General features: G+C 40.2%; 1 protein-coding gene across 4 annotated transcripts in view; it reads right to left on the bottom strand.

The window, feature by feature from the left end:
- The window catches only part of inpp5b (inositol polyphosphate-5-phosphatase B), a 179,039-nt gene that overhangs the window by 27,050 nt on the left and 129,528 nt on the right, over positions 1 to 22,461 (bottom strand). For all 4 annotated transcript variants that reach the window (XM_060847209.1, XM_060847210.1, XM_060847212.1 and 1 more), the window contains 6 exons: positions 13,373 to 13,560; positions 9,682 to 9,793; positions 7,451 to 7,560; positions 4,833 to 4,968; positions 2,958 to 3,068; positions 427 to 592 (listed from right to left, as the gene is read on the bottom strand). In XM_060847209.1, coding sequence (XP_060703192.1) covers positions 427 to 592; positions 2,958 to 3,068; positions 4,833 to 4,968; positions 7,451 to 7,560; positions 9,682 to 9,793; positions 13,373 to 13,560 — 823 coding nt within the window. The remainder of the gene's footprint in view (positions 1 to 426; positions 593 to 2,957; positions 3,069 to 4,832; positions 4,969 to 7,450; positions 7,561 to 9,681; positions 9,794 to 13,372; positions 13,561 to 22,461) is intronic.

Here is a 22,461-nt window from a genome sequence, read left to right as displayed (position 1 = left end):
AGTCACCACAGACTAAACATCTTCTTTCTATACTGTATCATTCTAATCTCAACTCTCTCCTTTCTGGATTTCCAGAAAATATGCATGTGTTTTTGTCATATGTTTAATGTGGTAGTCTCACTATTAAGCAACTTATCCTGCCCACGGCATATTATGGCTGTGGAGCCGGTTGTTTTAGTGGAAGCTGGCGTCTGGCAATCCCCTTGTAAAATGTAGCCCATGATTTTACACTAATTGTATGATTCTTTCTACTGAGTGTGAGAACTTTCCTCATACCCTGCCTTGAAAATCAACGTGGAACAACAATAGGTTAATTCAGTCTGGTACACTGTAGCATATATTTTTCATTTTTAAAGTTTTTCTCATAAATATGAAATAAAATATGGCTCAATGTTCAAAAGAGATGCATCAAAAGACAGGACTTACCCTCACTCAAAATCCCCTTATTCGGTGTAGCACTGAACCATGGTTTGCAGTACGAAGGCTCATCCAGCTTGGTGATGAATTCAAACTGACAGGGAACTAGTCCAGTGTTTGCAATTGTGAGTGTTTGAACCTGAAGCTGCATGAACTTCACATTCTCAAAATGAAACTGAGAAAAAGAAAACATCACAATATGCTGTAAACAAGAACGGAATCTTATACCATCTTTAGTTTTTGCAAATACTGTACACATGTCTATCAGATTTCATTAAAGTCGTAATGAGACAAAACGAATAGTAAAAACACCGTAGTGTGATAAGACAATGTTAGTCTTAACTTGCTCCATGCAAGATATCTGATCTCTGGCATCCAAATATTCCAGGGAAAGATAATATTACCCACCCAAATCGTAAATGAATCTCACTGTCTTCACAGTCAGGGTATGATCACCAGAGTGAAATATATTATGATGTGGAAAAATATGAACTCAGCTCCTCCTTCAACACACCCTCACTCATTCAAGAGTCATTCAGATTTTCAGAAGACAGAAAACCTGGAAGGTGAGTGGTGTCCATCAACCAGTTTCTTTCTAAAATCTAGGTGGAAAATTGCCAGACTCTCAAAAGATCTGGTTCCTTTGTCTGTTTCCTGTGGTCAATGCTGTTTTTCTCACAGTTCTCCTAAACAACTTTTAAGATACAGTGTAAGACCAGGAGAAATTCCAAGCCAACATTTTACTATTTGCACACTTTTTGTAAACATCACAGTGAAACAAATCTGCTTTTCTTTTTGTATTTGGACAGCAAATGTGATCAGATTCCAGAATTTATGAAAAATGAACGATCTGGTGTGATGGTGATGGCTCTCCAAGAGTCTAGGCTCAAGATCCACCTGTGGATCATCTCTGAAGAGGCTAATTAGAAAATGTCTTTATGGGCTCCCAGCAGTTCAAGATGGCAGCTCACCACCACGTTCTCAAGGGTAACTCGAATAGGTAATAAATGCTGGACCAGCCAGAAACATCCTGTGAGTGAATAAAAATTAAGTGCTGGGCTCTATAAATCATCAATGGTTTGATTTCAGTCCTTGATCTGTCCTATATCATAGAGCTCAGTCAAAGAGACTATGGATAAGCTTTAAAGCAGGGGGTAGGATTTCAAAATAAGTGAGCTCTATTTAAGTCAGAAATAAAGAGGAATTGCTTCTTTGAAAGGGTCGCTAATCTTTGGAATTCTCTTCTCCAAACACAAAGTCTTTGGACATAATAACAGCCAAGTTGGACAAATTTCTGAATAACGAGGAACTCAATGCACGGTGGCTCAGTGATTAGCACTGCTGTCTCACAGCACCAGGGTCCCAGGTTAGATTCCAACCTTGGGCGACTGTCTGTGTGGAGTTTGCACATTCTCCCCGTGTCTGCGTGGGTTTCCTCCGGGCGCTCTGGTTTCCTCCCACAGTCCAAAGTTGTGCAGGTTATCTGGATTGGCTGTGCTAAATTGCCAATGGGTCTGGGGTGGGTTCCTCTTCGGAGGGTCGGTGTGGACTTGTTGGACTGAAGAGCTTGTTTCCACACTGTAGGGTATCCAATCTAATCAATAACCAAGGTGGAGAGGTTGAAAAGTGGAGTTGAGGCCACAATCAGATCTGCCATAATGGAGGAACAAACTTGAGGGAGTGGCTTGGTCATATTTCTTACCTGCCTTATTAGTAAATTCAAAGACACTTCAGTCAAATGCTCAGAATGGGTCCCAAAACCCTCACAACAGCATCTTGGTTTCTCACAAGCAGGTGATTCAGTGCCATTTCAGAAGAATGACATCAAATTCAAAATGCCATAAATCACAGCACAGCGGATCAGTGGTTAGCACTGCCACCTCACTGCGCCAGGGACCCAGATTCAATTTCATCCTCAGGCAACTGTCCATGCGGAATTTGCACATTCTCCCAGTGTCTGCGTGTTTCTCCTCCTTGTGCTTCGGTTTCTGCCACAATCCAAAGATGTGGAGGTTAGGTGGATTGGTCATGCTAATTTGCCAGTTGTATCCAGGGATGGGCAAGTTAGGTGGGTTAGCCATCAGTATTGCAGGGTTAGGGAGGGAGGTGGATCTGCGTGGGATGCTTTTTGGAGTGTCGACGTGAGCTTGATGGGCTGAATAGCCTGCTCTCACACTGTTAGCTATTTGAAAGCTAGTTGGCAGTGGTCCATCTCAACTTGGTTATTCTGCTTAAAGAAAAAGACTTCAACTATATTTGGCTAGTTAAGTGCAAGTTTTGTGCAAATGAAAAGGGTGATCAAATCTATGATCAAATTTGTTTGGCAGTAACACAAGTTTGATTGAAGTAACAATATTTAAATGTTACATTGAAAAATTATTATGTCATTAAGTTGTCTATGAAGCCTGCAGTTTCACCTCATGGACAGATCCTTGATTCCTGTAGCAAGCAATTACTGCCCAAGGTGAACTGAAACGACAATTGCACATCATGGTAATTCAGAAAGATGGATGACTCTAACAGATAACGTAATGTCTTACCTCTGTTTTGGACAAGGATACTGAAGGAATAGAATCATTCTCCATCCTGTCTAAATGACGAACAATATTTTCATATGTCTTTTTGAATAATTCTTCATTGACCACCTTTATCTGTAATTAAAAAAGACTGTGCTTAAGATCCAAACACCAGAAAGTTCTACTTTTAAAGAACCTGGGAATTCGCTTATATTAAAGCAAAACAATGTGCGATACTGAACATTCTGATGCGAAAACAAATAGAAAACGTTGGAAAGAACTTAGTAGGTCAGGCAACAAAGTTAATGTTTCGAGGCAATGCCCTGCCATCACATCTAATGAAACAGTGCTTTGATATTAACCAGTCGATGAAGAGTGGAATAGGTTGTGAGGAGTGGACAGAATTGATGAATGAAAAACAGGGCAATGCAGTCACAATCTGTATCTTACACTGATGTTTTTATGGCACTGGATCGTAAACCATGTGAGCATTCTACTGTTCACAAAGGACATTCATCAATATGATTAAATAAGGTTCCAAAAGCACATTTGGGAGTCTGATCTAAATTTAATAGTTGTCAAATGTATTTTCAAGGATGATGGCTAGGGGCACTGCTGATTCCGGATGTAAAGTACCATTTGCAGCATGGCCAGGCGAACAGGAGCAAGAGCATCTCAACCCCCTCAGGAAACCGGCAGACTCACTTCTTTTGAAAACAAGCTCCCTTCTGCAATCACTGACCCTCATGCTCAATCTGTAGCTTTCTCCCTCTGAATATGGGACCATAACCATCTCCTCTCTCAGCATTTGCAGCTTTTAATTGTAAACTATTCCTGCTTAACCATTGCTGAAAGCTACTCCAAAATTATAAATATCCATAATAGAAATCACAATTAATAAGAAGAGCTTGATTCAATGCTGTGGCAGAGAATGGATTCAATTAACGTGGCAACATTAAAAGTGACTTAATTGGAGTGATGGGCGGTTCCTCATCGACTACTCTCTTGCTCAGTTAAGTAACCCTCAACCTCCTAATAGGCTTTGGGGAAAGGCATTAAGTTCTAATCAGAGTGACAAGGTGAAGAAATGTTATTTCTATTCATGACTGCACTATTTACGATTTTCCCTTCAAATCGTATCCCCTACCATTTTCTCAGGATATATACTAATTTGGAAACAAAGACTGCACCTCAGATTGCAATCAAACAATATGTTGACCACACTGCTTAGTTCCTGACAATCACAAATCTAGCCATCTGAATGAGGGATAGTGTTTCGTTTGTACTAACATGTCTTACAACAGTTAGAAATGCTATTGTCCTGGAAAGCAAAAATCAAATCTCTACAATGTAAAATTTAAAGTGAGGTTTTAAAGTAGGGTTGGAGATCTAAAGAATCCCTAAAAGGTTTCACATAGTATTCAATGTCTACACCACATATTTTCTAATGTCAGTACGCTGTCCTCCTCCTGTGTGCAATTTCAATCTACATCTGTTTATTCCTGTTGCATTGGCCTGGGTTGTGCTGTGAATTTAGTGTTGGGAAGAAGTAGAAGAAATCACTTCAAACTGCTACACTGTGAGAACTTTGAGAAACAGTGAAGCCCAATTGATATCAGCAATAATGCAAACAAGATCAATTTAGCATTATTCCTTTCACTCCAGCAAGTTCAGCAACTCCATTTTTAAGTTTTCTTTTTAATTCCAAGATGCTTTGAGTTTCAGTTCACTCTGTCTAATTAATTTAGACAACCACTGAGACTTATAATGCTTGATCATTTAAAAAATAAACTATTTGACATTTAAGCAAGCATGCAACTCCATCTGACAATTTCTCTTTACACAGGTAATCAAGAACTAGGTCTGAACAAGATTAAGTGTATTAAAATGTTTCCATACCCCAGCTAAAAAGATTGCGCTAACTGGTTTATGGTCACTGATTTTCAAAGCCATGTGACTGCGATATTCCAATTGCTTGATGTTGCTTCCTTTCCAAAGGATTCGATCACACCATGCGGGAACTCGACATTTCTCACTAAGTAGTAAATAAGACATCATATTGGTATAAAGCATTACAGACACTCTGCCTGTCCCTGAGTAGCCGAGACACAAACACACAAAACTGATGATGCATTCAGTTAAACCCTTGAAGTAATTAATTATTGATTCATAGCCTCATCTGAATTTGTTGATCTGAGTCAAGTATTTAGAATAATTGAATTTTAGCAGTCATTCACAAGAAAGGAGAGAAATTGATAAGGCTTCTCTATCCTGATTGTATTTATTCATTTTAATTAGTGGTATGTGGGTGGGGTAACTGATATTGGGGATTCGCGTTTGCTCCTTTCAAATCTCCAAGGAGAAAGTGAGGTCTGCAGATGCTGGAGATCAGAGCTGAAAATGTGTTGCTGGAAAAGCACAGCAGGTCAGGCAGCATCCAAGGAACAGGAGATTCGACGTTTCGGGCACAAGCCCTTCATCAGGGCTGATGAAGAGCTTGTGCCCGAAACGTCGAATCTCCTGTTCCTTGGATGCTGCCTGACCTGATGCGCTTTTCCAGCAACACATTTTCAGCTCCTTTCAAATCTCATCTACCTCATAACATATCCAAACAGAATGATTAAAAAATATTCCAAAAGAACAGCAGACAAGTCAGTTAGCCACGTGGTTAGTATGTAGTTCAGAATAACACCATTGGTGTGAATATGATTCCTATTCCAACTGAGATGGACTTGTGATCTGCCTCCTTGCTCTGCCCCAACAGTGGAAGGCAATGGCAATCCAACACTGAAAAACTGATACAGGGTGAAGCATTAGCAGATTATGGGGTTTCTTTTCCAGCCTGAGCCAAAAGCCTGCTCAGAGAGTGAGTCAAGAATCTGCCTTTGTGGCAGGCCATTGAGGGAATGAAGTACATCTGAGCTCTAACTCCTTGACATAATCACAACCTGTTAAGTAGGAACACACTGAAACTATCCTGTTGGATTGGGAGCTGTGCGTTTGTAGTCTGTATCTCTGTAAAAATATAAGCTTTTTAAAAAGGTATAAAGATTATCTCCAATCTATCATTAAACATCAGTCTTTCTGGAATATAACACTAAGCAGCATCAAGTAACTCCAGTGAAACATCCATACATACATGTCATACAAGAATGAGACTGGAATCAATTACCATGCTTTCCACGGTTGAATGTTACATTTACCAGTTTGCCAACAACCGAAATTTGGATTCTTTTGCTTCTTTACTTCTTCAACCTCAGTGAAACGGCTACTCAAAATTCAACTTTTAGACTGATCTTTAGCCACCACTGCTGAACCCTGTCAGCTTCTCTTGCTCTTACTGTCCCTTTGTAATGTGTCATGAAATAACGTGTTGTGTTATTGGTGCTCTATAAATGCAATTATTTAATTGTTATAGAATCATAAAGTCATAGAGTCATACAGCACAGAAAGTGACCCTTCAGTCCAACTAGTCAAAGCCAAACATAATTCCAAATTAAACCAGTCCACCTGTCTGATCCTGGCCCATATTCCTCCAAACCTTTCCCATTCATGCATCTATCCAAGTGGCTTTTAAACCCGCATTCACCACTTCCTCAGGAAGTTAATTCCACACGCGAAACATCTACTGCGTAAAAATATTTGCCTCATGTCTTTTTTAAATCTCTCTCCTCTCACCTTAATAATATACCCCCTAGTCTTGAAATCCCCCATCCTAGAGAAAAGACAACTATCATTAACTCTATCTATATCTCTCATTATTTTATAAACTTCCATCAGATCAACTCTCAACCTCCTACACTTGAGCGAAAAAAAGTCCCAGCCTTTCTTTATCACTTAAACCTTCCATATTCAGCAACATCCTGGTGAATCTCTTCTGAACATGTTCCAGCTTGCTAGTATCCTTCCTATAATTGAGCAAATAGAACTGGACAAAATATTCCAGAAGAGGCCTCATCAAAATGTCCTGAACAACTCAACATAGCTTCCCAACTCCTACATTCAAAGGACTGAGTAATGAAGGCAAGCGTGCCAAACATGTTTTTTCACCATGTTGACAAGAATGTGAAGCAAACTTCAAAGAATAATGTACCTGAAGCCCTAGGTCCTCCTGTTCTACAACACTAACCAAGGTCCTTTCATTGCATAAGCCCTACACTTTTTGTTGTACCAAAATGCAATATCCAACTGCCATTTTTCAGCCCATTGACCCATTTGATCAAGATCTCTTTGTAATTTTAGAAAACCTTCTTCGCTATTTACAATGTCACCAATTTTGGTATCATTCACAAACTTACTATAAATGCCCTCTGTATTCTCATCCAAATCATTTACATGAAGGACGCAGTAAAGTCAGGGGTGGACGGCATTTATTGTGGAATTGTACCCTAAGAGAAACTGGTAATCTGTATTTATAACTATCTAGTTGACCGTGATTGGACAATGTTTCAAGAAAACATCTGCCAGATCCAACATTGAAAAATTATTCATAATAAAAAGCCCAAGAGGCCAGTTACCTTGTGTCCCAATTATCAGAGCCAATATCGTATTTGTAGGTTGGTTGAAAGTTGATAGGTCCTTCCATGAATCCTTGAAATACACCCGACTCCTCCATATGTTTTGATAGCTAGGCAACAATAGTTGAAGTGCTCATTGGTTCAATATTTACTGCTGCATGACAACAACTGCACAATGTGTTATATCATAAATTAGTATTTTTGTTAAATCACCTAATTTTCATATATGAACTTTACGTCTTGATTAATCACTCTGATTCAGCCGCTAAAACAGAATTCAAATATGGTGGGTTAGACCATAAGTAGGCCCTTTAGTTAATTGAGTCTGCTCTGCCATTCAATGAGATCATGGCTGATCTGATAATATTCAACTCCACTTTCCTGCTTTTCCCCTTTGATTCCCCGAATTACAAATTTGTCCTTCTCAGCTTTGAATATGCCTGATGAGCCAACCTCAACAGCCCTCTGCAGAAAAGAATTCTACAGGTTCATTACATTCTAAGACAAATTCTACTGCATCCCTGTCATAAATGGATGACCTCTTTGTTGGAGATTATACCCTTCGGTCACAGACTTTCACACAACTGCAATCAACATTTCCACATCAAGCCCCTGAAGAACTTGGTACGTTTCAACAAGTTCATCTGTTATTCTTCCATATCGCAATGAGCACAGGCCTAATCGACTCAACTGTTCTTCATAAGACAATCCCTTAATGCTTGATACCAATCTAGTGAACATTCTCCAGACTGCCTCCTGTGCCACTATATCTTATCCTTAGATCAAAGGAGCAAATCTGTTCATACTGCTATGGCCTGACTAGCACCTTGTATAGTGTTAGCAAAACCTCTCCACTTTATATACCATTCCACTTGAAATAAAAGCGAACGTCCCCTATTATCCACAGAACTTGGATGCTACTTTTCTGCAATTTATGGACACAGACTCTCAATTCCATCTGTTCCATAGCTTTCTGCAGTATTTCACCATTTAAATAATACTCAGATTCTCTACTATTCGAGCAAAAATGCACAACCTGAAATTTCCCCGCATTATATTCCATCGGCCAAGTTTTTGTCCACTCACAACTTGTCTCCTCTAAATATGGAGTGATATATTGTGAGATTTTGTTTAAGTGAGTCTTGGAAGAATGAGGGGGGAAAAGGTATGAAATAAGTCAAAGCTACCAGACCCTACCAAATCTATTTCTGCCATGACCATCTACAAGCTATCATCAGCTGAAGCAATCATCTTAACCTGATTAGTTTTTATGATCTGCCCCCAAGTATTGGTCAAACCTTGGAACATAGATAATCATTTCCTCATTTGCTCTTGATGCATCTTACTTTAATTAGAATGACTATGGATTCAAGAGGTGTTGGCACCATGAGAATAGACTGCTGGCAAGTGGCAACAGATTACAGGTGGGCACCATGCAGTGCCCACCAGAATTAACCAGGTAGGTTAATTTTAATTGAGTTAAAATTTAAAAATAATGATGCTTTGCACTTGTAAACATAGTATTTTTTTGTCAACTCTTTTTTAAACAGGCGGATTTGTGACAGCGCACTTGTACCATTAGAGAGCTGACTGTTTCTCTCTGCATGAAATGTTCTACATTAATTTCCCCTCATCTCCAAGTCTCCCTAACATTCATCCCATAAGTAACTGTTTATCACACTCACCTGATCATTTTGATCTACACTTGTCCAATAAAATTTCCAAACTCATTTTCAACAAAATATATAACAAAGTGGTTTTTGAATGACTATTGCTGACATCTATTACACATTCGCTATTCTGCAGGGTGGAGGGAGAGGTATACTTCTTGTAATTTGTAGTTTTGCTGGAAATTGGTTTTGAATGTATGGCCTCCGCCATTGTTCTTCTAGCACAAAACAATTAGTATTTATATCCAAACCTTTCAACATTTTGAAGAACACTCCACCCTGCTCCTTCTCAGGCACCTGGATAACTTGACAAGTTCAGTTTTACGAATGACTCCACATAGCCTCAAGCACGAATCTTGCAATTAGCCCAGTTGCTTTTCTTAAAACTAAATAATTTGTTAACTGACAGCAGGCAAACATTTTCCTTTTAATGGTAACTTCTGTCTTTTTGGATCTATCTGAGCTAAACAGCAATAGAAACCCATGGAGACAACATTCTTCCAGTGGGTCAGAAGTTATTACAGTCCTAGGAGTGATAAGTCAATGTAATTTTTATCTTACCTGATCATATTTGAAGAGTTTCTGATAATCCTTCAATGCTATTAGCTTTTTAATTACTTCTACGTCTGGATGACATATTCTGTAGTTCAGATCTCCAAGCCAAATTATCATGCTTTACATAAAGAGATGGAAGAGAAAAAAGTAGTAAACATGACATAATTTATATTTAAAAATCTTCTTTTTTCCAAATCATAGTTTCGTTTAGAGCAAGGTTCTTTTAGTACAGACTTCAAGATACTTACCCTGTCAGTTCAACACTGAAATTTGATTATCAATGCAAAAGTCCAAGTGCCAGAAGGGTACTTAATGATGGAAAAGATGGCTGATGTTATCATCAACATTGCCATGGGCACTGTCCAGTGGGACTAACTGATTTAGCATAACAAGGAAATTAATTAAGACTCAATGTCCCACTATGTTTTGTCCCTTCAAGAATTTTCAGGTAAGGCAAAGCTCCCTCCATTTTGCTTCACCCTTAAGTAATAAAAGGACGAATATAAAAAAATGGTTATTCCCTATGTTAACAATTTCAAGTTTATATTCTACAAAGGACCAAATCTTCTGAGAGAAATACACAGCTCTAGTGGGTTTTTACATCAGCAGTAATTCAAAGGTTTGGACTAATGATATAAAGACAGATGGGAGAGGGGTCCTTGTGGTGCACTTGTGGTGCTCCTACCTCTGAGCCAGGAAACCTGGATTCAAGTCCCATTTGCTCCAGAAGTGTGTAATAACATTTTAGAAATGGTTAATTTGTAATATCACTCTTCTTAAAAAGTAAGTACAAATAAACAAAATAGTTTGGTCCCAAACCCAGTAAATTCACGGCACGTTTGTTGTTGCAAGACAGGATGATACTGAATGTTCTATCCCAGCTGGGAATGAAGGGAATTTAATTGGGGTAGTGAATGGTGGGTGGTGATACTGACTCCTTCCCACCTTTGCCCCAATTAAGTCAGAGCAAGGAAGGATCATGGATGGCCTTATCGCACTGAAACCCTTAACTGGGCAATTCGTTCATATTGCTGCCTTTGGTATTCAACCAGTAGCTGGCAGAGCACGTGCTATGTGGAAACTACTGAGAGCTACTTAAAGTAGGGTTACTATTCCTGCTTTCTTACTCAAATGTGCGTTTCTCCCTGTATCAAACTATCAGCCAGAGCGCTCCAGGTCTCCACAACTTCGGATGAAACAACTTCACTTCAAATTGAATCTACGCTGCCCTGGATATTGAGTTCCTGAAACATGCCTTTCTCATCCACCCTATCTTAGCACCCAAAATTTTAAAACATGGAATTAAATCTCTCGTCAGCCTCCTTTGTTCCAAAGAAAACAACCCAACTCTATATGATCTCTTCACCGCTAATATTCTCTTCTCCAGACAAGATACTCATAAATCTCCTCAATACTCATCCTTCCTGTAATTGAGCAGCTTCTTATGAGCAGATCTGGCTGCTGCACCTTGGGAAGGACATAATGGCACTGCAGGGAGTACAATGTAGATTTACAAAGATCTGGGCTTCAGGGGTTATGAGGAGGGATTATATAAATTAGGCCTGTTTTCTCTAGAATTGACAAGGTTAAGGAGTGATCTAATTGAAGTCTTCAAGGTTTTAACAAAAAAAGACAGGGTAGATAAAGATAAAATATTTCCAATTATTGGAGATTCTAGAACTAGCAATCATAGTCTGAGAATTATGGCTAGAGCATTCAGGAGAGATGTTAAGAAGCGCTTCAGCACACAAAGGTTTGGAGATATTTGGAACTCTCTTCCACACAGGACAGTAGATGCTAGATCATTTGTTAATTTTAAATCTGAGATCAAAAAAGCTTTGTTAAGAAAGTATTAGGGGTTAAGAGTCAAAGAAAGGTATATGGATCTAAGTCACAGATCAGTCATGATCCTATTGAATGGTAGCACAGACTTGTGGGCTGAATGGCCTACTTCTAATCCTATGTTTTTATAATAGGCTGACAGAACTGGATGCAGTATTCTTGCTGTAGCCCATCTTGCTGTCTATGCCTGGGCTAATAAAAAAAGGGTATCTGTATTGCCTTCTTAACCACCTTGTCCATCTGCCCTGCTTTCTCAAGGGATCTGTGCATACCAGTATTCGACCACTTATTCAGTTTCACTCTGCCGCATTTACCAAAATACATTTGTCACTATACTCCAGACGGAGTTTCATCTGCCTGCCCACTTGATTAGTCCATGATATCTTGCCACTGACTATCTCTTTCTTCAACATTATGAACTATATAGCCAATTGTGAGTCACTTATAAATTTAGTAATTCCTTCAACATGTCAGTTTAAGTCATTCATATATACCACAAAAAGCTTGGGACCTGGAACTGAACCCTCTGGAAGCTAGGCAGAAATAGCCCTCCAGAGACTGATTAGCAAGGTTAGATCTCATAGAATACAGGGAGAACTAGCCATTTGGATAAGGAACTGGCTCAAAGTTAGAAGACAGAGGGTGGTGGTGGAGGGTTGTTTTTCAGACTGGAGGCCTGTGACCAGTGGAATGCCACAAGGATCGGTGTTGGGCCCTCTACTTTTTGTCATTTACATAAATGATTTGAATGTGAGCATAAGAGGTACAGTTAGTACGTTTGCAGATGACACCAAAATTGGAGGTGCAGTGGACAGTGAAGAGGGTTACCTCAGATTACAGATGGAGTTTAATTCAGATAAATGCGAGGTGCTGCATTTTTGGTAAGCAAATCTTAGAAGGACTTATACACTTAATGGTAAAGTCCAAGGGAGAGTTGCTGAACAAAGAGACCTTGGCGTGCAGGTTCATAGCTCCTTGAAAGTGGAGACGCAGGTAGATAGTATCGTGAAGAAGGCGTTTGGTCTGCTTTCCTTTATGGGTCAGAGTATTGAGTACAAGAGTTGGGAGGTCATGTTGTGGCTGTCCAGGACATTGGTTAGGCCACTGTTGGAATATTGCGTGCAATTCTGGTCTCCTTTCTATTGGAAAGACGTTGTGAAACTTGAAAGGGTTCAGAAAAGATTTACCAGGATGTTGCCAGGGTTGGAGGATTTGAGCTACAGGGAGAGGCTGAACAGGCTGGGGCTATTTTCTGTGGAGCTTCAGAGGCTGAAGGGTGATCTTATAGAGGTTTACAAAATTATGAGGGGCACGGATAGAATAAATAGACAAAGTCTTTTCCCTGGGGTCAGGGAGTCCATAACTAGAGGGCATAGGTTTAAGGTGCGACGGAAAAGATATAAAAGAGACCTAAGGGGCAACTTTTTCACGCAGAGGGTGGTATGTGTATGGAATGAGCTGCCAGAGTAAGTGTTGTAGGCTTGTACAATTGCAACATTTAAGAGGCATTTGAATGGATATATGAATAGGAAGGGTTTGGAGGGATACGGGCCGGGTGCTGGCAGGTGGGACAAGATTGGGTTGGGGTATCTGGATGGGTTGGACCGAAGGGTCTGTTTCCATGCTGTACATCTCTATGACTCTAATCTCGAGCATCTGCAGTCCTCACTTTCGCTGGGCTGATTGTTATGTCAAAGACAGTCATATAGAGCAATCCTTAATAGATAAACAGGCTCCTTGAGAACAACTGCAAAGTATAAGGTATTTAAAGAATTATTTAAAGTATAAGGCTGCTTAAAGAATTACATCCTATGCAAAGTTTCAGAAGTATAACCCACCGATACTGGAGACTTACTCATGTTTCATGATTGTGAGAGAGGTTAGTGGCAGAGTGGATTGAATAAAACGCATTCTGCTACAGATGTCTTTGTAATCTTGATTTCGCCTATCACATTCTTCAGTATGAGCTGCAAGGTGCGAGTTAACGACACACAAGGTGGTGTTATGAAATTGAAACCTTACGCTTACTCCGCCTTTGTTACCCTAGGAGGGAAAAACAGGAAGACAACTTTTATGAGAAAGTTTAAGAAAGATTAAACAAAAAATCACACAGGACTTCACGAAGGATCAGAATTGTTGGAGAAATGTGTTAATGGCATATATTGTCATTAATGTCCAAATCTGAGAGATTCAGGGCTGTACTGTGAGTTTCTAATAACCAAGTTCCTGGTCAATTTGTGCTTGATCTACCATTTGCTTCACACAAATAGAATGCGACTTTATCCTCTGGATTATTTTCTTATTGTAAACATAACGGTTCTGCCATTGAAAGATATCTTTCAGTAATAGAACACATCTCATCAGTAATAGAACACGTATCTTCTTAGCATTGTGATAATTGCTAATGTCAATCAAACTGCTGTACATCTCTATGACCTCATAAATTATTCTAAGATTTTAAGTATAGTATCAAACCTTACATTACATTCTTACATTTCCTGTCACTCTTATCTATATGAATCCAATCTTCCTTAGCCTCTACTTCTCTTGTTGTAGAGAGTTAAACCATTGTCACCATATTTCTTTCTGTTAATCCTGTTTCTCAATCCTTAAATGTCAGTGGGTAGGTAAATGGATTATTGTTCTCACTGTTCATCAAGGTCTCGGAGATTCCATTGGCCTTGAACAGCATGGAAAACTGATGTTCCCATGCAAGTTGACCTCGTTAAAATTACCGTGTGTACATAGCTGAGCAAAAAATTTCAATTTACATAATTTGTCTGAACATAAGCAAAAAGGAATCAAAGGACTATTGTCCTCACTGCAGCATTATCAGCTGGCAATATCCATCAAGTTACAGGGCAAATTTATCAAGCCAGAAGATTCAGAACTAAAAATGGCAGGCCGCAAATTCTCCACTCCAGCATAATCTGGTAGCATTTCTGAGATCATCATTCCTGTCTGTTCTTCGTCTTTCTATTCACAGTCAGAGTACAATCAAACTTCAATGATCTGCAATTATCCATGAGACTCTGTGTTGATGGTGGGAGGCCAGCTCAGAGCTATTACCTCTTTCATTCTCACCACTTGCAGAAGTAAGGATCCTTTCCTTCAGATGAAAAGAGCAAAAGTATTCATTATTAAACATACTTTGCTATCCCAATGTCTCGAGGGCATTGGTTCAGTGACAAGCTGAGTTGATGTAGACTAGGATACTGAGATTTGATTCTCAGTCTGCGCTGATGTGCTTCCTATCAATTGGCTTGTTATGGAATTGGCACCATAACAAAACTCTCTGCTGTTTCCACTCTTAATCACTACTCACTGGTTTTGTTGGGTGCAGACGCAATGATCAGTGTACCAGTGTGATGTCTATTTGTACCTGAATAACCATCTGACAATCGCCATCAAACCCAACAGATCAGTTGCCAATTTGGGGAGTCCCTAGCCCATCTAGCCATTCCCCAATAAAGTCAGCTTTGAGGGGAGAGTGAGGCATAGCAGAAGACAAAATTGGTGAGCAATTAATTTATATTAGAGATTGGTAGCACCATTATAGTGGCCACTGAAATCAAGGGGTAACAGGTAGCATGAGCTCTTACAGTTCCAGGGTTAGTGCAGCAACCTCCTTGAGCTGGTTAGTGCTTCTGCCTGAAACGTCTGCGCCTTGGATGCTGCCTGACCTGCTGTGTTTTTCCAGCAACACATTCTTGACTCTGATCTCTAGGCATCTGCAGTCCTCACTTTCTCCTACAACAAATACTGCTAAAAGGTATACCATTTACTCCAAACAACTGTGAGCACAGCCACTGGAGATTTACATACATAGAAATGTGACAAATAAAATAAGTAAATGCTGATATCCTTATTTGCATATGAGAACATAAGAACTAGGAGCAGGAGTAGGCCATCCAACCCTTCGAGCCTGCTCCATCATTCAATACGATCATGGCTGAACTTTTCGTGGCCTCAGCTCCACTTATCCGTGCTCTCACAGTAACCCTTAATTCCTTTATTTTTCAAAATAAAACTATCTTAGCTTTAAAAGCATTTATTGAAGTAGCATCAACTACCTCACTAGGCAAGGAATTCCACAGAGAAACGACCCTCTGGGTGAAGTAGTTCCTTCTCAATTCAGTCCTAAATCTGCTCCCCCTAACCTTGAGGCAATGCCCTCTTATTCTCGCTTCACCTGCCAGTGGAAACATCCTCTCCAATTCTATCTTATGCACTCCCTTCATAATTTTAAATGTTTCTACAAGATCCCCCTCATTCTTCTGAATTTCAATGAATGAAATCCCAATCTATTCAGTCTCTCCTCATAAGCCAACCCCTCAACTCCTGAATCAACCTGGTGAACCTCCTCTGCACCCCCTCCAGTGCCAGTACATCCTTTCTCAAGTAAGGAGACCAAAACTGCACACAGTACTCCAGGTGTGGCCTCGCCAGCACCCTGTACAGCTGCAACATAACCTCCCTGCTTTTAAACTGCATCCCTTTAGCAATGAAGGACAAAGTTCCATTTGCCTTCCTAATTACCTGTTATACCTGCAGACCAACCTTCTGTGATTCATGCGCAAGGACACCAGGTCCCTCCGCATGGCAGCATGCTGCAACTTTTTACCGTTCAAGTGATTATCAAGTAATAACCTTTTTTACTGTTACTCTGACCTAAATGTATGACTCCACATTTATGAACATTGTATTCCATCTGCCAGACTTTATCCACTCACTCAACGTATCTATGTTCCTCTGCAAAGTTTCTCAGTCCTCTGCACACTTTGCTCTGCCACTCATCTTAGTGTCATCTGCAAACTTCGACACTGTACACATGGTCCCCAAACTCCAAATAATCGAAATAAATGGTAAATAATTGTGGTCCCACCACTGTTCCTTGAGGCACACCACTAGTCACTGATTCCCAGCCAGAATAGCACTCATTTATCTCCACTCTTTGCTTCCCGTTAGTCAACCAATCCTCTATCCATGCTAATACTCTACCCTAACTCCATGCATTCTTATCTTATGCAGCAGTGTCTTGTACGGTGCCCTGTTGAAGGCTTTTGGAAATCTATGTGCAACTGAGTTTTCATATTTTATTCTACAGCTACTGTACATGAAGGCACAGTAGTACAGTAGACCAATGTAGATCTTCTCATGACCAACATCTGAGGTGCCTCCAAACGGTTGGTCTTCATAAAAATGTGGCCTGGGCTGGAGCAATTTAGCTAAGGAGAGAGGCTGGGATTGCTTTTCTTAGAGTATAGAAGGCTGAGGGGGTCTGAGTGAATGAATAAAGTTATGAGGGGTAGGTTTATCCTGATTTACCTTTCTCCTTAGAGATGGGTCACTAACCGGGGGTATAGTTTTAAGGTTAGAATGTAGCAGGGAATTTAAGGGGAAAAGAAAATCCACCAAAGGGTGATGGATATCTGGAACTGAATTCTAAAAGAGTGTAAGAGGCAGTATCCATCAAAACATTTAAAAAGTATTCTAAATGGCTGAAGTGTTAATTGGATACTTTACTTACAAGGTAGATGGAGCCCAGGTCATGCTGACAAAGGACAAAGCATAGTTACTTGAAAGAGTTTAAATTGATAAAGAGATGGGTTTGAGTAAGTCAGTATGGAAAGTTGATAAGGTACTAGGATCAGATGAAATGCAGAGCTGAAAATGTGTTGCTGGAAAAGCGCAGCAGGTCAGGCAGCATCCAAGGAGCAGGAGAATCGACATTTCAGGCATGAGCCCTTCTTCAGGAATCTTGTAGAGGGAGGAAGAGAGCTCATTGCCGAAATGTCGAATCTCCTGCTCCTTGGATGCTGCCTGACCTGCTGCGCTTTTCCAGCAACACATTTTCAGCTCTGATCTCCAGCATCTGCAGTCCTCACTTTCTCCTAGAAGATTTTAACCTACTGCGAATCCTCTTACAAGGATGCCTTCCTTGAAGAAGCTCTTTTCCTCCCTCAGATGAAATGCATCCAATGATAGTGAAGGAAATAAGAGTGGAAATTGCAGAGGCACTGGACATAATACGATGATAAGACAGAGGAGCAGAGGTATGTCTTCCAATCTTCCTTGGATTCACGGATGGTGCCAGAGAATTGCAAATATTAGGCCCTTGTTGGGAGAAAAGAAAAAGTTTGTGGTGTGGGCACAGAGGCCCAAGTGGAGACCAGGCATTTTAACAGATGTGTTGTACGTGGACTTCCAAAAGATATTCAATACTGTGCCACCTAACAGACCTGTGAGGGTAGTGTTTCATGCACAAGAACACCCAGTTATGTCTTTCCAACCCGAAAAGACCCATTAATCCTGACTTTCTGTCTTCTGTGTGGTAATCTATCTTCAATCCCATGGACGAGTTGGACCAAAGGGTCTGTTTCCATGCTGTACATCTCTATGATTCTATGACCACATCCACTGGGCCCCCATTGTCCACCTTGTTCGAAATGTCTTCTTCAAATTCCAAAAGATTTGTCAAGCATGACCTGCCCTTCATGAACCCATGCTGAACCTGTCCAACAGGACAATTTTTTTGAGATGCCGTGCTACTTCTTCCTTGATAATAGACTCAAGCATCTTCTCCACTACAGACGTTAAGCTAAATAGTCTATAATTCCCTATTTGATAGCAGAAGCAGTAATGCAAAGGTTAGAAAAAACAGTTTTACCGCAACTACAACCCAAACTATGGGTCAGATACGTGGACGACACCTTTGTAATCATTAAACACACAGAAATAGAGAACACACACCGGATCATCAACGCCACACTCACAGGAATCCAATTCACGAGAGAAGAAGAAAAGGACAACCAGCTCCTATTCCTGGACGTGATGGTACAAAGAACACCGAACGGAGATTTCACCACGAAGGTATACAGAAAAGCCACACACACAGACCAAGTCCTGAACTATGAAAGCAACCACCCCAACACACACAAACGAAGTTGCATCAGGACATTATTCAAAAGGGCCACAACACACTGCAGTACACCTGAACTACAAAAAGAGGAAGAAGAACACCTATACAAGGTATTCAACAAAAACGGATACCCGTGCAATTTCACCAACAGATACCTCAGGGAAAGACAACGAAATGAGGACATGCCACAACCCAAAGGACTGGCCACACTTCCATACACCAGGAGCATTTCTGAACTGACAGCCAGACTGCTGCGACCACGAGGACTCATAACAGTACACAAACCAACAGCCACTCTCATACAACAACTCACCAGGACAAAGGACCCAATACCCAGCATGAGCAAAACCAACGTAGTGTACAAAATCCCATGCAAGGACTGCACAAAACACTACATAGGACAAACAGGAAGACAGCTAACAACCCGCATCCATGAACACCAACTGGCCACGAAACGACACGACCAGCTATCCCTAGTAGTCATACACTCAGATGACAAACAACATGAATTCGATTGGGACAACACCACTATTATAGGACAGGCCAAACAGAGAACAGCCAGGGAATTCCTAGAAGCATGGCACTCATCCACGAATTCGATCAATAGACACATCAACCTAGACCCTATATACCGGCCACTGCAGCGGACAGCAACTGACAACCGGAAGCGGCAGATTCAAACCAGTATAAATGCCGGAGGAATCAGCACAGAAGCGCTTCACAGGAGGCTCCCAAGCACTGAAGATGTCACCTAGAAAGGGGACGAAACGTTTGCAAGAAAAACTCCCAGCTCGGCGAACAGAACCACAACAACGAGCACCCGAGCTACAAATCTTCTCACAAACTTTGAATTCCCTATCTTTTGTCAACCTCCCTTTTTAAACAGTGGCATCACATTTGCTGTTTTTCAAATTGCTGATACTGACTTTCTATTGACCTTCAAAGTTTTCCCAATCTTCTAGTTTCATGCTGTTTTTAGCCACTTTGTATGCTTTCTCTTTCAATTTGATAGCCTCTCTTATTTCCTTAGACATCCATGGCAGATTACCCCCTTTTCTTACAGTCCTTCCTTTTCACTGGAATATACTTTGGCTGAGCACTTTGAAAAAATTCTTTGAAAGTCCTCCACTGCTCGTCAACTGTCCCACCGTAAAATCTTTGTTTCCAGTTTACTTTAGCCAAGTCATCCCTCATTCTATCAAGTCCCCCTTGTTCAAGCACAGGACCCAGGTATTGGATTTTATCTTCACACTCTCCTGCTGTATTCTAAATCCAACCATACTGTGATCACTCCTTCCAACAGGATCCCTAACTATGAGGTAATTAATTATTCCTGTCTCATTACACAGGACCAGATCTAGGTTAGCTTGCTACTTTGTTGGTTCCATTACATACTGTTCAAGAAAACTATCATGGATACGCTCAACAAACTCCCCCTCAAGGATACCCTGACTGAGCTGGTTCAACTAATCTACATGTAGATTAAAATTCCCCCATAATAATAGCAATAGTTATTTCTTTTCTATTGCCCGTCCTAATGTGATATTATTATTTGGTGGCCGATAGACTACGCTTATCAATGACTTTTTCTGCTTAGAATTTCTAACTTCCACCCAAATGGATACAACCTTATTTTCCATAGTACCCATATCAGCCTCGCCCTGAAGTGGTCCTTGAATATCAGCTACACCACCTCCCTTACCTTCCTGTCTGTTCTGCTGAATAGTCTGATACCCCTGGATATTTAACTCCCAGTTGTGACCATTCTATAACCATGTCTCAGTAATGACTACTAAATCATATTCATTCACAATGATTTGTGCCATTAACTCATCAACCTTGCTACAAAAGCAATGAGCAGTCAGGTAAAGTGCCTTTATGCTAGCTTTCTGACCGTCATGATTCACAACATCTCTAATATCTCCTGAGTTATCCTTCTTTTTTACTTCTTTCATAGTCTGCCTTGAACTTAAACCCTCCTGCATACATGCTAACCTGCTGGTGACCTTTTTATTTATCATATTTCCTGTCGCTTTCCTTTTCCCTTCCTCTCCTGACTAAGAGCACTACTAGCAGAGTTCCAGATTTCAGGCCAGTCCTGGGGATTGTACATGGAAACCACAATCAAGAATAGAGAATTTAATCTAAGTTTTAATAGTGTCCAAATCACCCTCTACCATGAAAATTTGGCCCAGGAAGGACAATCATTTAGCTAAATGGATTGTATACCCCTCAGTTAACAAATAGATATTTATTAATGCCTCCCATATATTAAATAAAAGTATAGAACTGCTAGAGTAACAGACAACTGCTGAACTAGGAGTAGCAGAATACTGGAAAATATGATTTTAGGGTGGCCATCATGCGTTTTGAATGACTCAGGATCAAATCGCTCACAACCTACGCCACACAGTAAGTTAATTCTCTTTCATCATTTCGACACTCCTTTGAAGTTCTATTATTAAATGCAGAGGCAATACAAAGTAAAATTAGCAAAATTATCACTACAAACTATAAAGTAACTATAAAACAAGCAACAAAAAATTTGAAAGCAAGGACTAAAAATGGATCATATTTCAGCCTTCATTCACTTTAGAGTTTATTATAATAGAGCTATGAATGTCAATGAAACAAATAAATAGTTACATAATAATTACGCTGTACAAAACAGCAGGAATGTTCTTTTTAAAAATAAAGCTAATTTAAATCAAGTGCAACTTATAAATCTGAGTTATGAACAACAGAAAACGGGAAATTGGAGTCTACTTTAATTTATACATTTCACATTAATATCACAGGAACAAATACACTCCGCAAGGAATGCTGTATCTAAATGAGAAGTCTACCACTCCATGATACAGCCTGAAATTGTATTAGTGTAGTGTAGCTTCAAACCCAGGCAAGAATTGATTTCCCTGGAGGGCAAGGATCATTACAAGTTGCAACCTGCAAAGCCTGAATGGACTTCTTCAAAATCAATGGGACTAACAATGTGGGCTGCACAGGCAACAGTCCACAATGGCAGCGTCTGCAGCAATGGTAATGTCTGCCCACAGGCCTATCACAGGAATCAAAGCAGTTAGTCAATGTAGTAATGCTGTGAAGTAGCACAGGTAAACGATCCTTTATCTGAAGTTCCAAAATCCAAAAAGCTCCGAAATCCAAAGATTTTTTGTCAATTTTTTTTCTCATTAACAAGGTTGTTTGGTGTGCGAACAGTTAACCCAAGTCGACACCTATTCGAAGTGTGTCACTCAGATGTGACGTGAGGGGGGCGTGGCCCAGCCATGGCAGACCTGGATTTTCTCTCAAGACCTGTTTCACTTTGTGAGTCATGCTCTTCTGATAAGGTTGTTAAAAATTTCACCATCAAACTGTCACTTATTCTGAAATTCAAAAAATTCTGAATTCCGAAAAACAGCTGGTCCTGACGATTTCAGATAAAGGATCACCTGTACTATATAAGTCGTTAGCTTAATTAATGTAACTTTGTTCAATCTGTGGAATTTCTTATTTCCAGCCACACTTAAGAAATTCCTGAATAACAGACACCATGAAGCATACCTACTATCAACATTCCTTTAGCTTGAGCAAGGGAAAGCGGAGTGGAATGATTCATCTGCAGAGGACCCATTCCACTGTTGTTTGTCATTTATAAAAACAATTTGGATGGGAATATCGGAGGCATGGTTAATAACCTTGCAGAGAACACCAAAACTGGACAGTGAAGAAGGTTAACTAAGACTACAAAGAGACATTGATCAACTGCGTCAATGGGCTGAGGAGTGGCAGATAGAGTTTAATTCAGATAAATGTGAGATGTTACATTTCGATAAGATAAACCAGGGCTGGACTTAAACAGTTAATGGTAGGGCCCTGGGGAGGGTTGTCGTACAGAGAGATCTAAGGGCTCAGGTACACAATTCCTAGAAAGTGGTGTCACGGGTAGACAGGGTGGTGAAGACGACATTTGGCACACTTGTCTTCAGTGATCAGAGCATTAAGTATTTGAGGTGGGATAT

The sequence above is a fragment of the Hemiscyllium ocellatum genome, chromosome 30 (assembly GCF_020745735.1).
Source record: "Hemiscyllium ocellatum isolate sHemOce1 chromosome 30, sHemOce1.pat.X.cur, whole genome shotgun sequence".
Lineage (NCBI taxonomy): Eukaryota > Metazoa > Chordata > Chondrichthyes > Orectolobiformes > Hemiscylliidae > Hemiscyllium > Hemiscyllium ocellatum.
Note: the sequence above shows the minus strand (reverse complement) of the source record. Positions and strands in the feature narration are given on the sequence as shown.